Below are 17,752 nucleotides of genomic sequence, written 5' to 3' on the forward strand. Positions count from 1 at the left end.
CTGGGGCAGGGAGAAGAAAAACCATTATCCAGATGTACTAGAATTCAAGCGCCAAGAGACAGAATGGCAGAACAACAACTTGGGAAAACTGGGGCCATGATAAGCCAGACCATCCACTCTTAACAGCTACAGCTCATCACACACAGCAAAATACAGGAAAAACTATGTCTAAACAAGACAAGGGACCAAGGTCCAAACATCAGGCTTCAGCTTTAATATTGAACTCCATCTTTAAAATAAATTCAGAGATCGTATCAGCTCCATAGGAGCATCTGTAGGAGCTGAAAATAAAATGACTAAAACACTTGCTAAAAATAGCACAGCATCTCATATATTATGGAATTGCATGGTTAGTCTATTGAGCCATAGTTGCAAAGCAAAGAAGAAGAAAGGTATTATTTGCAAACCATTAAGAGAGCAGATAGGTTTATATGTATGTCCCCATCCCTAGGAGCTTATAGTCTAGGTAAGGTATTTAAGCAGGAAATTTGCATATGCAAATAAGGTGTCATCCACTGTGAAGCACTAAAGCCATGACCTCTGACAGGCACCTGCATCAAACACAAAAGGTTGGCTATCAGTACTTTTGGGTCCTGTCCTATCTCTTTTCAACTCAGACAACAGCAACTCAGAAGCCCCCACGAGGTAGGCAATGACCAGCCAGTCCAAGCTGCCTAGAATTGAGAAAACTAATGCTATTGAGAAAGCAGGTAACAAAGCAGTTTACAAGTATAAACTCAACATTTTAGTGTCTCCTTTGAGAGAATAAGTACTAAGAGAATGGTTACACTCTCGTTTTTTGACACGGAATAGGTGAGAAAGAAGGCTGATATCAGTTTTCAATTTCGTCTCCAGTATAGAAGACTACACCGCCATAAGCCAACTTAGGTGAAGTGCAGACAATGTGGATTAGAAGTTCAAAACTACACGTTTGAGCAACACCATGTTATTTGTGCAACACAAAACTGTTTCCTCCAGTAGCTATCATATGGCTTTACCCGCCGTAGCCCATGTAACTGCATTACACACTAAAACACTCCTAGAGCTTTAGAGACACTTCACAGGAGAAAAAATTACTGCACTGACAACTGAAGAACCAAGTCCATACAGTTCAGAACGCACTACTATTTCACTGATAGGCATAGTGCCAAAAGATCTTTGACCATTTTAAGAAATACCCAGAACTGGATGATCCTGCAAAGCTTAAGAGGAAGCAGCCTCTCCTTAGTAAGGTTTTACACAACTTGAGAAGGATCAGTAATAGGACGACTATGAAAGCATCAGATCCATGCTTTCCCACAATATAATTCTGAGGAAAGCCTTGAGAAGCTGGGCATGTCCTTTAAGATAGAGCATGATGCTACCTCTGGACATGGGAATCCATCACGGACTATAAAAGCTGCCTGTTTTTGTAAGGGAGCTAACGGATTACAATTTCAGCTGAGGATGCCTAAGGCAACCCAAATGACAGTTGTGGGCCTGACCTTCAAATATATGTTACAGAAGTCTTCTTGCCGGCCTGATCTTAGATGAAGAGAAGAATAATCTGAAAGGTCCCCTTTGTTCTATCTTCAAAGGTTTAGGAAGTAAAAAATGGTTGGGCATAAAATGGATCTTACGCCTGTAGGAAGTTAAATGAGTAGAAGTCTTGGGCAAAGAAACATGCCCTTCTCTACTCTCATGCACAAGCATCTATCTATCCAAAGCCAGACTGTCACAACTGTTGCAAGTGAAAAGTCTTCATAAAGACTAAGTCACACAGCATAAAGCCTTAAAGATCACATCATTTAAAAAACAAAAAAAAAAAGGACAAAACTGGCAGAGTACCAAAGAAACTATAAATAGACATTCTAGCCATCACTCCTTGCTCTTCTAATTCCTCAAATTGGATAGACACACCTTCTTCCAAATGAGGTAAAAAAACCTTCTAGGGCATCAAAGCAGAGTGAAACTAGAAAAAGAGATTTGGGAATCTGCATTCAGAACTAGTAGTACCTCTGCTTCCAACTTTACATCAAATCCACAGTTAAACTGTTCTGGAGTATAATGGTGTTAAAACAAACCCTTCAAGTTGGGGGCCCACAAACTTCCATAAAGATGAATAAATTTCTTCATGACCTTCAGTTAATACTCCTTCTTCCCTGAGCCCTTCAAATTCTCTGTATTTGTTTCTGAGTTGCGTTTTGTCTACAGAGAGCAGTGGGTTCAGAGGGACTTGTCAAAAGAGCAGAACATACGGATATGTTGCTTCTAATTGATGAGTTTAGAAAGTTTCTTCCATGTCATGATCACTTATAAAAATCTGCTATAATAAGAAAGCATTTAACATTCTCTGTCAAGCAGAAAACTATCTTCAACTAGAAAATGGCAAATAGGAGAAGTATAAGAGAACACAAAACCAGCACATTACCAAGACAGATTTAATCAAGGTGAGATGCTCCCTTCTACTCCCAACTTGCCAGCTCGCTCAGTATTATATACTTCTGTGTTTTAGATGACCTCAACTCTAATAAATGAAAAGGGGATAGAAAAGAAAGTCCCCTCAGTCAGAACAGTATGTGTCCTAGATTTAGGGTGTGTGGGGGGTGAGTTTCCTCATTAACAATAAGTCAGAGTACACATCCTGAGAAATCACAGGAAATACTGTATGTTCAGCATTAAGAAAGGAAGTCCAGGTTTCTTTCCCAATTTAGATGAGATGGATCTAGTTTATTGCCTCGGATAAACTGTAAGAAGTCCCTCCAGCAAAAACTTAACCACAGCAAGACATATTTTCCTGGTATCTCTTGGGACAAAAAATTGCTCCGTGCAACATTATAAGTGACATTATTTGTTGTTATATACACATTGTTTAGTCTCCTCTTTCTGTTTTTCAATAAAGTCATGCAAATGAGCAACACAGTGAAAGGAGCAACTACTTGCTGTATCCTCTTCTGCCATTAGGAGCATTGTCAATGTAACTTTCAGATGTGGAAATCTCCTCCAATTTCAATACTGGCAATGCACACCTACAGAAGTTGCATGACTTAAAATATCTGCCTGCCCTTCAGGTTTATAAAGATTGCCCTTCACGGCAAATACTTACACACCCAGGTCTCAGGGTTTTGGAGGTGCTACAGTAACTACAAACACTGCAGCAAAAAACAGGTCCCTGTCTGACAGAGCACTGAGTTCTGCTGCAGAGTTAAAATTGCTGCACATAAATGAAAAGCCAGAGGACTCTGCAAGAAACCAGCTGAACACCCACAACATTTTCAAGGTTCAGCCTACTCTAAGGCATGCATGAGGAGAGAAGCTGCCCCGGTCTCCATTTCCTTCAAAAGAATTTGAATGGAGACATGGAAATTGAAAGCTTCCGAAATACGACTTTCCCAATCACTTCTTAGAAGTAGAAAGATGCAGCAAACAGAAAGAGCAGTTTAATACGAAAGTAAAACCTTACCGTGTCTGAACTTCCTTCCAGCAGTATGTTGATTGCTCTGTTCACGTCCCCATTACAATCATGTAGTGCCACTATGCACTCATCCTGGTTTTTCCCCGTCACTTCCATAAGCTGGTAGTAAAGGTCAGACATGTTAAAGTATCTAAATCATCACCATAAGAAAATAAAGAGTTAGTACCACCACAGATTCCAAGAAAGTGCATGGCTACTGTGTCAGAGCAAACTAAAATCCTAAATAAAGTTATCTGCATTTTAAAGATCTGTTTGGAATTCAGACAAGAGACAGGATGAAACACAAATTAAATGGTAATCAAGAAAGCACTCTCTTTCACACCTTTTTTTTTTTCCCTTTATGCTTGCAGCAAATGCTGTCACCCCAGAGACAGCTGTATGAGGGTAAAGACGTAAACAACCAGGACAGCTCCAGTATCATCCTCTCTCCCTCCCCATCAAACATCCCCCTCTTTATCCCACTGTGTGAGAACAGACATAAGGTAAGCCATGGCAGAAAACAGATCCATCTGGAAAAACACCCAGACTAAGAAAAAGGTTATTTTTCAGCCAGATCAGTTCCCTCAATCCATTTCAGCATAAGGCCATGCAAAAGGCGTGATAGCTGCTTAAAGAGACCTAGTACTGAATTATGCTCTGTGGACCTGCAGTGCACATCCTGAGGAGTGTGAGATAGAAATAATCACAGTTTGTCAGGGGACACATCCAGCAACTTCACCCAAAGAAAAAAAAACTACATGAGCTAGAAATATATATGCACAATGTAAAATATTGGAGATTTCCTATGCAGAACTTAATTCTTATACTTCCCACCAGCAGAGCTACAGGCACTATTAATGAGGGTCGTTTGGCTTCAGGAAGTACAAGACGATTTCTGGCACAGCAACAGAACAAGTTTATAACAAGAACAAAAAGCACTTAACAATGCTTCAGAGGTTTTACAAAGGAAAAGAAATCAAGTAATCTGCCTGTGCGGAATTAAGTCATTCCTGCCATTCCTGTTCTCTCCTTCTGGGTGTACTCCTAGGTTCTTCGTGAGTTGTGATGTGTTCACTAGGACAAAATCACCGATACCTGCCACAGAACAGGGACCCAGATTCTTAGTACTGCTCGAATCAATGGTCTCAACTATAATTGGGTAATGGAAGCTCAAGCACCTACACCTGAAAATCAGCATGGTAGAGGAAATGGTGTGAGATTTCATCTTCACAGTGTAGTTCTATCATTTTAATGCATACACAGATCTGGGAGGTCAGATTTTTTTTTTTTTAAATAACACTTCAATTCACCTTTAAGCTATGACTAGATTTATACTTCTCCTGAAAAACAGCCAAGGTATTAGCAAACTCAGTTTACACAGGTGACATTTTTCCCATGTGCATGTACATGTGGACAAGCTGAATGCACTCTTTATTCTGACAATCATTAAGCATCAGGACCATACTAGAGAGATACAGTCTGAAAGAGACATCAGCGCAGATGAGTTTTGGCTTAAAGGCTTGCCTACAAAGGAAAATACACCGGTGTAACAATACAGCCAGAGCTATATTACCACACAATTTCTTGTAAACAGACTTTAAATGCAATAAGAGCACATTTTCCTAGTTAAACTTACATCCTTCTGAAAAAGGTTTCATATAAATCAGAAACAGACGCTCTAGCTCCAAAATGTAAGCCAGCTTTAGAGCACCTTACTGCAGGGCATAAAAACTCTGTACCATAAGAAACATACTTGTTTCACTTTATCTTCAAAATCTGCGTCGTTCTTATCGTAGATCATCTGAGCAAGGCGAATCTGTTCTGCTGTTGCCTGAAAAATGCAAATATCCAATAAAGTACACAAAAGGTAACAATATATTTTTTTAAAGTATCTCCTAGTGTCACAATATTTCTCGCTCCAGATTCTCAAAAAGAACACACACAATAAGCACAGCAGTGCTATGGGGAAGGGATTAACATCTCCTCTATGCCCATTTTATAGTTAAAAAGCTAGCTGGGACAGAAGCAACTTCCACACATTGTAATACATTTGAACCACAGTTAAAGGTCACCACATAGACAAGACAACCATATAATAAAATAGAATTTACCACAGAAGCCTATGCTTTGATATTATTACTTTTATTTAGTATCTACCACTCCAGAGTTAGAGTTTTATCGTAACAAACTGGCAATGCTATTTCTAAATTAACCACATCTCTGATGATTCCTGCTCACATCACCTTCCACAACTCTCCCAACAACCTGGCTCTGTAGTTTTATGAACACTTAAAAAGAGACTGAGTCATGCGTGAAGATTTTGCCTGTGAGCAGCTGCACTTATTTTCTTTATAAGCGAGTACTGGTCTCTGAACACTGCTAAAGGATCTTGCTATTGATGAAAAACCTGGTGCCTCTGTAATGTTTCTGGACCACAAGTCCATGCTGGCAACTTCTCCAAAAGCTGACAGACTAAAACGAATGGACGCAGTAAAGAGCCATAAATCCAAATAGGCTATGCAACTCAAGAACACTAATATCACATCATACAGGCCACTCTTCATAGTACAGCATTTGCAATCTACTTGAACTATACTCCCACGAAAATACCAAAGATAACTCTATGTATGCTACATGATCCTGGACCTAATTTGATTTCTGCTCAAACAGAAGAGGCTTCCATGTCATGCTAGAGAAGGCTGATACTGAAGAGAGCCAGGACCTGAAGTGCGAGTTGATGCGCTGCGGAAGACTTCTTCATTGAGAATGGGACCACCTCATCCACCGAAATTCTTGATGGAAAGGATTTATCCTGGGCAGCTGCTTGAATCTCACCTTTCGAAGTCTCACTTCACAGGATACCCACATGAAATTCTGTGCCTCACGAGTTCAGACTTAATCAGCCTCAAACTGCTTCACTTTTGGAGTTTACCACAAATACAACCTCTAGATGAGGTCGCCAAGTGTAAATGCTGAGAAGAGTCTAAAAATTACTCCACCATACACCACCAGCTGCTTATTTTCTGAGAAGTTACTGCAGCTGTCCCAGTTCCTTGAGGGAAGCGACATTTGCTGTGCTCAGAGGCAACGTTCCAAGACAATTAGTGTTTATAACGGAGTTAAGTACTCTGTGCTACTTCACATTTTCAAAGTGTCATGCTGACAGCTTCATACGTCAGTCGTTAACACAGAGGAGAGCCTGCTCTGGAATTCCCCGTGCCAGCCCTGGTGCCACCCTCCACAACAGCCTCCCGTTCAGTGCAGTGCTCTATGTGAAGGAGCTTGCTCTTAGTGTCTGCTGAGAGCTCAGCAGAGAGCAAAAACAAAAGGTCTGCTGGTTTCAGGAATTAAGCCTTGTTGATCCATTTTCTCACTCTGACTTCAGCCTCCTCAGGCCCACTGCAACTTTTAAGCTAGTGAAGAGATTTCCTTTAAAGATATCCAGAGTAAAAACATTCAGACAATGTAATTTCTGTAGAGACATGATGGCATATTTGACCAGAAACAGGAAACCATTAAGATTCATTTTTTCCGTAAACCAACTTTTTTTCAAGTCCATGTTAGAAGACAAATATACCAATTTTATAACAATATCAAATGTGTAACAGTATCTTCAGTTTTCCTGTGTAAGCAGAGAGCTCAGAAACACAAGAAGGTGCAGTATCGCTAATATTTATGCCAGTGGATTACACCCCGATGAAATTGAAGACAAAGAAGAAAAAAACAACAACAAAAACCCACAAGATGTGTTTACTACACAAACACCAAGTCATTGTCACAAAAAACTTTGTTTTTTTCCCCAACAAGTGTTTCTTTTTTATTTTTTAGGCACCATCATTACAAATAACATTGTAGTATCCTATAAAAGAGTATAATTAAGTTTTAATTATGACTAAGAAAATAGCAGCATCTTAAGACAGCTAAAACTTTACTCAACCTTACAAGTTACATTATCTTTGCGGCATAACAGAGTGAAGGAAATTTTTAACTAACAACTTCGAACTACCAGAAAACAGAAGTGTGCAAAACACAAAACTACGTGACAGTAATAAGCCCAGATCTTATAATAAAATGGTATATTTATTATCCAGAAGCAATGCAAAAGAACTGCGATGTAATTTCTTAAATAACTTAAATGATGATCAGTGTGATATTATGACAATGAAATCTCCATTTGGGAAAGCAACATTATTCTACATTCAGAAAAATGAATCAGTGGTGATTAAACAGTAAAATCCCACACATTTCTGTTGATCTGTAAAGCCTGACTAAGCAGGAAGCTCCATCTGATATCTAAACAATAAAAAAAATACAGTGCAGTAAAACATAATTGCTGTTTATTAAATAACCATCTTTTCCACTGAATTGACCAAACCAGTATCTATTATGCAAGAAGTGGAATAAGCTGACAAAATGCAGAAAAAGGTCTGTAAAACTTAACGCTTAAAATCAATGAATCACATAGTTTGGAAAGGTCCTCCAGCGATACTCAGTGCAACCTCCCACTGAGAGCATGACCCACCAGAGGAGCTGCTTGAGGACAAACAGAGATCCCACAACCTCTCTAATCCATGACAGTGTTCATGTAAACAATTTTTTTCCTTTTAACAGCTGGAATTTCCAGTGTTCCAACTTGTGCCATTGTCTCTCTGAGAAGAGTCTGGCTTCACCTTTTCTATACACTTTCATGAGGTATCTGAATAGAAGATATGTCCTTGCCTTGCCTTCTTAGGGCTGAACAAATCCTGTTCCCTGAGCCACCCCCCATTTCATCCTGTGCTCCAGCCTCTTGGCCATCTTCACAGCTCTTCGCTGGACTTGCTCCCATCTGCCAATGTCTGTCCTGTGCCAGGGAACTCAAGACTGAGCAGATTACTCCACTGCTGTCTTGCAAATGTCAAAAACGGGGAAACCACCACTTCTGCTCACTACACTCCTGCAGCCTCACTTGTTATAAAACAAAAACAAATTCAACTTCATCTGTTGAAAGTCACTTTCTAAATGCACACATCAGCATGAATCACCACTATGCAAAGTGCTGCAGTGCAAGCAGATGATAAGGGCTTGAGCTCACATAATTAATACTGTACAAAACAGAACAAAAGCCCCTCCATGTTAAAGATCAGTCTAGAAAACAATAAAAGACAATTTCCCAGGGGAGCACCTCTAGATTGATGCACTCTTTGCCAGCAGAGAACTGAGGCAATTCTTGTATTGAGTCCAATTTTGAGAAGTACCTGACAAGACAATAGCGAGTTGCCAGCAGCAGAGACATTTTGCACTCTCTGTAATCCAGACAAGCACACAGCTACTCTGCTGCTGAGAATCAAGACAATGGGGTAAGAGCTTAATCTCAATCTCACAGATACTCAAAATAATTTTAGTCCACTAGCGGATGACCACCTTCATTTCACTTTGTGAGGACACTGCACAAGAATTTTAGGATTTTGTGACTTGCAGATATGCTGAATCATGCTGTAAAACACAGCATGCATCTAACGAAGCTTTTCCCACCCACCCAAATTCCTCTACCGACCAGAAATCTTCTAGCATCTTGAGGCTGGCATATGGAAGAGCTGAGATCTGAGGACACTGAGGTCACAGGACAGAAATCCTGACACAGGCATAGAATTCCTCACTGATGGGAAATGTTGCTGAAGAACACAAAGCTCCTTTAGAGGCAAGAATACAGGAACAACTTAATGCTGTGCTGGATTACTGAGCAATTAAAGTGAGATACCAAACATACTCTTCCAAATTAGACCATGATTTTTCTCCTGTCTTTTCTCAGTTTTTACTGACTTAGGGAAGAAATGCATACCACTACATGCTCACTTTCAACTCAAATAAGATTATATAGTAGCACGTACCTGTACTACTTGTTTCTGTGGTTGTGTTGGCTGTGTGGTTGAAATTTGCGTTTTGTCCCGAGTGCCCCGGGTACGTTCACTGCCCACCGAAGTCATCATATACAGTATATACAAAACAATGTATGTACAAAATAGAAAATCTGAAAGAAAAAAAAAAAAGAACATGAGTTAAGGCAGGGTACTGATTCAATACCCAGATAATATACAAATGCAGTAGCTTGAACTCCTCCTGCCTTTACCACGAACTCTATACAGAGACTCCTGAGAAAGCAGCTTTAATACACTATTATTGGATTTATTGCAGTCTTTACAGTAAAGGAGGAAATGCAGTGGATAAAAAGCATTTTAGTCAGCTGATTGGGATCTGTCTAGAACTGTACTTCCAGAGAACATCTAAATCTCACAGCTTTTCCCCGTTATTTAACATACAGACTTGTATATCTGCTATTCTGCTGAAATTTCAGCACCAGCTGTATCACTCCTTAAATTTCTGTAATACCTGCTGTCTTGTTTTGATGCCTGGAATTTAACCACTCATACCCACTCAAAACACTAATGCAAAAATCACATTCACAAACTAGGCAGTTCCTCTCTTCCCTATCAATAAACTGCTTTCCTGCACATATACAGAAGCTGTGGCCAACGCCCACTCCACTTCTCACCTCTCATTTATAAGAGAAATTATGATCTTTGCCTTTAAATCCAGCCTCTGCAGCCAGTATTTTTGGTTTGTTCTCCCTCATACTTACAGAAATTATTTACAAAACTACCTACTACCCTGCTTTAAACATACCTTTGTTGTATAGCAACAAAGAAACCCAAAAGAAAACTCAAACCCCACACACATCAGTGCTATCCCATTTGTGGCAGTCAGCTTTCATTCTCATTCCCCCTCTAGCATTAAAATTACTTTGAAACAAGAAATTTATTATTCCCCCTGTGTTTGTACAGCATCTAACACAAGGCTGATTGATGAGCATGGTTTATAGTAGCTATGATAACTAGAAACAGATCTCTCAGCTGGTCACGTGAATGGTCGCGGTCAACTGCCTGGTTTCTGTCCCGATGACACTAGGAAGTAAAACTGCAAATTTAGGGAACTAAGGGCAACTTGCAAGTGGTGCACCTGGGCAGAAGGAGCAAACAAGCAGCAAAGCGCTTTTACTGCAGCCCCCATGTGTGAACGTGCCTCAGCACGCAACCTGTCAGGGCAGCAGCTTTGGTGCAAGCTGGCTAGCACTGAGTTCAATGACAATAACGCTCAGATGAAAACGGAGCAAACTGCTGTGATTGCATGGACGAGGATGTGTTCAATACCCAACTGCTCACTAGCATTCACAAGTAATGGGTACTCAACAACTAAAGTTGCAATGAGATGCTTCAGTTTAAACATCGATTCACGATGCTCAGGAGCCTCATCTAGAATCAAAAAAACAATTAACCCCATTATCATCTAAATCTCTTCTTCACTTTAGAAACACATTCTTGTTGGCCAAAATTGAGCCCCGACATTGAATTTCTTTATGTGCTAGTTAAAGCATTCAATAAAGTCTGAGGAGAAAGTATATTTCCATGCACTCTTACATATTTAACAAGAAAAGGCCTGCCTTTACCAGGAACTGACTGTAGTATGACCTGAACTGGAACACTGTGTTTCTCCAGCTTTATGAATATATTTACCAAAGCCAATCTGTCTCCCAGTCTCTTAAAGTAGTCTAACTTTGTTGTCTTCTAAGCCCCAGAACACACAGGCCTTCAGAGCACTGCACTTGACACCCTAAAAGCCAGATACAGTCAGAACAGAGGTTATTCAAGGTCGTGACAACATGTTCTATGGAAAGCAAAATATTAAGTAGATGTGGAGACGCTCTGGACAGCAAGTTCAACACTTATCATTGACTATCTGGTCGTGCCGTTCACTGATATTTTAAACATATTATGGACAGTCTTCAGTTGAGTTTGCAGCAGAAATTACTTTGGCTCTTTGTGTTAAAATCTGCTTTACAAGCCTTGCTGACTGGACTACCAATGTCCAAAAACTTATATTTATATAGACTAATAATGACCTTTGGGTTGTTTTGGGTTTTTTTGAAGTATCAGTCAGCTCATCACGATTTGAACCCAGCACAATGAGCAATGAAAAAAAGCCCTGAATAGAGAACATGACAGAGAGCACTAACCTCTCTGAAAGACAAGCCGATAGTTTCAAATATGATTGCCTGGAATTAGCACGCTGTGATTTAAGATATGTTGAGAAATTGTAACTCCATTGGGTCTCAATTCGTTCATCACTTCTGAATTAACATCATATTTACAGAGATGCTGGTACCTAGGAATTCTGACATACATTTCAATGCGATTTTCTCTAATTTCACCAAAGCTACTCAAAATATTCTGATCCATGTTTTGGACATGACAGTATTACATACACGTTAAAACAAAGAGTTTTCCATTTGTTTGTAAAGCATATGCTGAACTATAGCCTATACTTCTGATAGCCAGGCAACCTATGGTTCCTGAAGAAGATTTGTGTCTTTTCTCCCTTGCCTGTTAGGCAATGGAAACACTTCTACAGTGTCTCTGTGTCACAGCAGTTTAAGCCATGTTTGTTTTTCAGGGTGAAAGGATACTTTAAGGAAAAAGGCAGGCACATAAATGTTTGAAACACTCCTGAGGCATGAAGTGGCACAGCAAGATCAGCCTGCTGGTGGGAACAGAGCCAAACAACCTGAACAGTATAACGGGGTCTTCAAAGATCCTGACCTTGCTGACCGTGCAGCCCATGAGCAGCACAATTTGGCAACAGGTCCGAAGCAGAAAACCAACGAAGGTGAGAGCCTCTTCCTGGCAGCAGTATGGACTTGCACTTGCTTCAGACAAGTGTGGAAACACACCCTCAGTTTGACATTCCCCGTCAAGCCAATATGGACATGTTATAACCCATTTCAGACAGAATCCAGTCTTCTTAAAAGCACAATTGGCAGCTTGATATACAGAGAGCTTTCAACGCAAAGCTATTTTCTTTTCCCTTAGATGGCTCCCACTATCTACAGGCAGTGTCCAGACACAGCAACCAACCCAGCCCCAGCGCACACAAGGAGCAGCTGAAGGGCTCTGTTCCACCGCTGACGGTGCACTGAACCGGGAAATATCACACCTCCCTGGCACGGGCATGCCTTCGCCACACTGGCTGAGGCTTCACGCCCTACCACACCTACTCTTTAGAGTACGGAAGCAGCAGGCAGAAGGGAGGCAAATAGCCACTGCCTTCAAATTACCATAGTGACTACAATTCCAAGCGTTAAGTGGGTTTTTATTAATTAATAAGATGGGGCTGAACAAGAACATTTCTTTGCTTGCAAATCAGCTTCTTATTCTCTCCAATTCCTCATATTAAAGTCTGTTTGGCAGGCTGTTGTCATAGCAATGAGTAGGATATCACAAACTGATGAACTTTTAACTGCAGATCAAATGAGGAAAGAAGATTTGAGACTGGGAGGAAGACAACTCGTAATTAAAATCTGTTTAATAAAGATCAAAAAAATATTCAGACATGCAGGTGTTTCAGTTTCCATGTCAGGGTCTGACTCAGTGCAAAAGTCCCTCATCAGCAGTTAATACTTGACCTTGCAGACACATTGCAACTCTAGTAAGCAGCCAAAACAGCTGTATTTTGAAGAATAGATACACATTTGTCCTGGTTTCAGCTGGAATAGAGTTGTCTTCCTAGTAGCTGGTACAGGGCTGTGTTTTGGATTTAGGATGAGAACAATGTTGATAACACACCGATGTTTCAGTTGTCGATAAGCAGTGCTTACGCTAGTCAAGGACTTCTCAGCTTCCCATGCTCTATCAACCGAGAAGGCCGGAGGTGCACAAGAAGCTGGGAGGAGGCACAGGGGGGGACAGCTGACCCAAACTGGCCAAAGGGACATTCCGTACCATGTGGCATCATGCTCAGTACATAAACTGGGGAAAGCTGGCCTGGGGGGGAGGGGGTGGCCGCTGCTCGGGGACTGGCTGGGCATCGGTCAGCGGGTGGTGAGCAATTGCATTGTGCCATCACTTGCTTTGTATACTCTATTATTATTATTATTATTACTGTTTTATTTTATTTCAATTATTAAATTGTTCTTATGTCAACCCACAAGTTCTCACTCTTTTACTCTTCTGATTCTCTCCCCATCCCACCAAGGCGGGGGGGGGGGGGGCAGGCAGGGAGTAAACAAGCAGCTGTGTGGTGCTCAGTTGACGGCTGAGGTTAAACGACAACAACATTAAACGAAACAGACCCCCATAGCACTAGCAAAAAAGGAGGAGAAAGCATTAAAGAGACTGGACTTCCCAAAATTGTTGTGTGAAGAAGGTGGTCATACTTTCTTCCATTACAATTAAAAAAAAGCACAAGACTGCTGTAAACCTTTTTTTCACTGATGTAATCTAGTACCTCCAGAGGAAGGTTGTCTTTGCTTCTACTTTAAAAACAAACAAAAAACCCCAAACAAAACAACAAAAAAACCCCAACCTTGATCAATAGTTAAGAAAATTGTTCACTTCAAGTATGTTTAGCTTCTCAAGCACTAAGGAATTCAAATTTCAGCACTTCTTCGTAAAGCAAATAACTAGATTTAAAAATGGAAAGCAACAGTGGCGTTTAAGAAAATCATCCCAAATATCAATGTTTTGTTTGTTTTAGTGTTTCTGTCTGTACAGCAAGTTTAGCCCAAGGACCCACACTAAAAAAGCAGACATAGTACTGTATAATAAGTCGTCACGAGACTGGTGATGGAATGGCAACAATTATTCTAGTTTCCAAAAGCAGTACCTAAGTATTGGTATCTCAACACCCAACTTTCCTAAAGAGACCAAATCCCACCCCTCCCAAAGTCTCCATACCATAAGTCTTATTCAACACATTCAGTTGGGTTTTTGCTCTGGATTTTAGAAGGAAAAGAGGAAGGCAAAGAATCAAAGAGTAATTGAATGCATATCAACACAAAAAGCAGGTTTTTTAAAGTTACCATAATGCTTTCTTTGATCTTTTGTTCAACTTTCCTTTGGCAAGAAATCTAGTCCTTTTAGACTCAAAGAAGTCAGAAAAGCTAGAGATATACAGAATACAAATTGACTTGACAGGGAGGTGAGCCCCGCAAGACAGTAACTTGCTGAACTTCCAGGGACAGACCACATGCTGCAATGCCACCTGACTTTCAAGAATCCTTCTGAAGTTAAATATTCACTTCCATCAGCTGAACAAAACATTTGCAGTTTCAATTCTTTTCCTGAGGCAGTCTCAAGAAAGTTATTTTCTTGACTCTCTGGACAAGGAGCTGTGATAAAGAAGACTGCAGAAATCTCTGTGAGCACCTTGAAAATATGATTGCTTTTTTATACTCTAATCACAAAGCTACTCAGTCAAGGATTTCTCACAGTGACAGGGCAGGGAAAAGGCTGCAGGACGCTGCCTCATGATGGCATGACTACTGTACGCGTACAATGAGTCTACATTTTACTACTATGGCAGTAGCGTGACATGAGCATGAGGAAAAAGAGCAGAGGAAAAAATTATGTCTGCAAAGCATCGATGCAATGCATTTCCCTCAAGTGTTGTTGTCTAAAGAATCTCACCACCTTTATTACTGCTTGAAAGGGGAAGAGTTTGCAAGAGCCAGATGTTCCTCAGGAGCAGTGCTAATTACTCAGTGTCTGTACTGCCCCAAGCCAACAATACTGAACCTGAGCTTATGGATCCTGGGAGGATGCGTGTCTCATCTTATGGTCTTCTACGGTAAACAGGAAGAATGTCGATGGCTAGGAGTAGACCTGCATCACTGGCAGAACACCACAGGAGAGAGAAATTGTACTATCTGTGTGCTCCCATGTTTTACCAAGAAAAGAGGATTGCTGGGAATGGCCAGAGTGCCAGCACAAACAATATAAACCAACATATACACTTCCAGTTGTGTTAGCAAAGCATACTGAATAAACAAGTGAATACTCTCACCCACCTTTCTTAAAACCCACTGAATTGTTAGTTGACATTATTATTCTGCCAAGTCAATCTATAGTTAGCTAAGAACACACCAAGATCTACAGAAATCAATAATTTCTCATTACCACTAAAAAAAAAGTTCATTTCAAGGATTGGTATTCCTAAGCAAATGTTACACAAAGGCAGACAAAGAAATATACAAATAGGTCTTACAAATAAAAGAAAAGACAGCATTGTTTTGGAAGAGAAAGAAGTGCTCGTATTCAAAAGACTGGAGTTAGGCAAAGGCTGGTCACGTATCCAGAGCCCCTCTCAAAAGCATGATGTGGAAGGGGGACTGAACAGTGCATGTTTTCCACTAGCAGAGCAGGTTTCAATCATGAAAGTTAAGTAATATCATTAACATTATTTTAAAAAAATCTTCTCATCTTACAATATCTATCTTTGCTATTATCCCAGTGTCTCTGCCTAACAGACGTGTTTTACATTTTAGTATATAGTGGTGATTATCCTAGCTTTAATCAAAATCTGCGAACTACACCCAATAAACATCCAGCGGACTTGCCCTCATCATTTCTTTATAAATATTCAAACTTCAGAGGCAACAAGTGCCCTTATTCATACAGAAATTTCTGAAGGAGTAATCTAAACTTCCCCAAATTCAACTTTCACTGGTATTTAAAAAAAAAAAAAAAAAAGAGTAAGACAATTGCACTAAAACCAGAGAAGCCTAACTGACTTCTACCTAGGGCTTTATCTTTCACACAACCAAGGCAATCTTCAGACCGCTAAAAACCTGGCTAGCAAAGCCCACCCAGCTCTGCTGCTGTTGGAAGACAACACTCCTGAGTGATTCTGGACAATCAAAAGGCAGTGAATGTCCTAGAAGATTTACAGGACTTGACCTTATGTTTCATACATCAGTATTTACAGAGTCGCTGTTCTCATCTTTTGCTGCCTTTCTGCAAGAATGACATTTTAGATAGCAACCAGTTGGACTTCCACATGCAAAAATAATAAAGTCCTGCTCCCTGTCCTAACTAATTATAAACCCCGTTTGCAAAGACCTGCAAGATGCACTAGTCACCAGCACTTACCATTAACTGTAATGAAACTTTAAGTAACAGTTAAGACTAACTGCATGTTATGTTCTATCTAAGCACCAGTCTCAGAACTAGAGGATCTTACTAGACCATAATGCAGACCAGACCAGTTGTTGCCATGAACTAGACCAAAAAAACAAACGAAAAACCAAACCACAACAAAAAACCCACACTGCACTGGTCCACATAGAAATATAATATACAGAAAAAAGGAATTCTCTTTGAGCAGCAGCAATCATGGGGATCCCGTGAGGAATGGACAACAGCAAGTTCACTTTTGAAGTATGTTTCTCTGCTGAGGAATATTTTAAGAAAAGCTCTGGCCTGTCGTGATATTCTAAGACCTGAAGGAAAAATTAAATACATGTTCCTGTCATCCTTCATGGAAGGACCCAATTTCTTGTCTTCTGTCATAGAAAAGGCTTTTCTGATGTGAACCCTCCCTAAAAGCTACCAAAGTAAAAGAGATAATGCATTCCCATCACTGACCACACCATATGCTGTCCTGGACTGCCAACTGACTCAGTATCTCAGGTTAGGAAGCATACAAAGACCACAGTGGCTCAGAGGTGGTTCCTGGTGCTTGCACAGCCATGCACACACTACTTCCTCTTGCTACAGTAGGAAAGGAACACCTCCATTTCCAAGTCCTCTGCTCTCTTATTTTCTAGCCTATGGAGATAAAAGAAAATACTAGCTAAGTCAATACACAGTATACTCGCTGTTTATTCCATCACTGCTACATTCAGTGGTGAAGAACCATCAGTATTGCAAATTTCCTCTTCATACCTGTTTCTGTGGGTTTGTCCCCCCCAAAAAATGGAACAATCAACAAAGGAAAACAGAAAAGGTAAAGCCCTCGGTGTTTTCCCTCCTAAGGTTTCCTGAGTAGCGTCCAGTGAACGGGCACTACAGTGTCTACAACTTCCAACAAAGCAGCAGCTAGCACAACTACAGCCTAGTCACCTCCTGCAACAAATATTCAGATTGAATTATACACTGCATTAACTAGGAGGCTTGTAAAAAACATTAACTAGTACTTCACAAAAGGAAAGGTTTATTGCAGCTGAGGAAATAACTGAACTAGCAGGTTTTTCAGGGTTGAAAATCATTACCCTCTGCAGCCAGAACTAACACAGCCTTCCTGAAGTCACACACAAGTGGAGGACAGCTGAGCAGGGTTTGGGACAAAAAAAACGTGGCTAGAGTTTTAGTTCCCATTTGGGACCTGGTTGTATATTCATTCAAAGTTCAATCCATACTGCAGGTAGAACCAAAACAGTTTATTCCATTAAAATCAAGTTTCAGCTCACATCTAATACCACGCAACTGCAAGCTGTCACCAGAAATAGCA

General features: G+C 40.4%; 1 protein-coding gene across 4 annotated transcripts in view; it reads right to left on the reverse strand.

Annotated features, from left to right (window-relative positions):
- UBAP2 (ubiquitin associated protein 2) overlaps nt 1–17,752 on the reverse strand; it is a 95,531-nt gene that overhangs the window by 65,680 nt on the left and 12,099 nt on the right. For all 4 annotated transcript variants that reach the window (XM_009331541.1, XM_009331543.1, XM_009331545.1 and 1 more), the window contains exons 2-4: nt 9,304–9,443; nt 5,187–5,264; nt 3,443–3,553 (exon numbers count right to left, since the gene is read on the reverse strand). In XM_009331541.1, the coding sequence (XP_009329816.1) occupies nt 3,443–3,553; nt 5,187–5,264; nt 9,304–9,402 (288 nt within the window). In that variant the 5' untranslated portion in view covers nt 9,403–9,443. The remainder of the gene's footprint in view (nt 1–3,442; nt 3,554–5,186; nt 5,265–9,303; nt 9,444–17,752) is intronic.

This window comes from Pygoscelis adeliae, unplaced genomic scaffold (assembly GCF_000699105.1).
Source record: "Pygoscelis adeliae isolate BGI_AS28 unplaced genomic scaffold, ASM69910v1 Scaffold68, whole genome shotgun sequence".
Lineage (NCBI taxonomy): Eukaryota > Metazoa > Chordata > Aves > Sphenisciformes > Spheniscidae > Pygoscelis > Pygoscelis adeliae.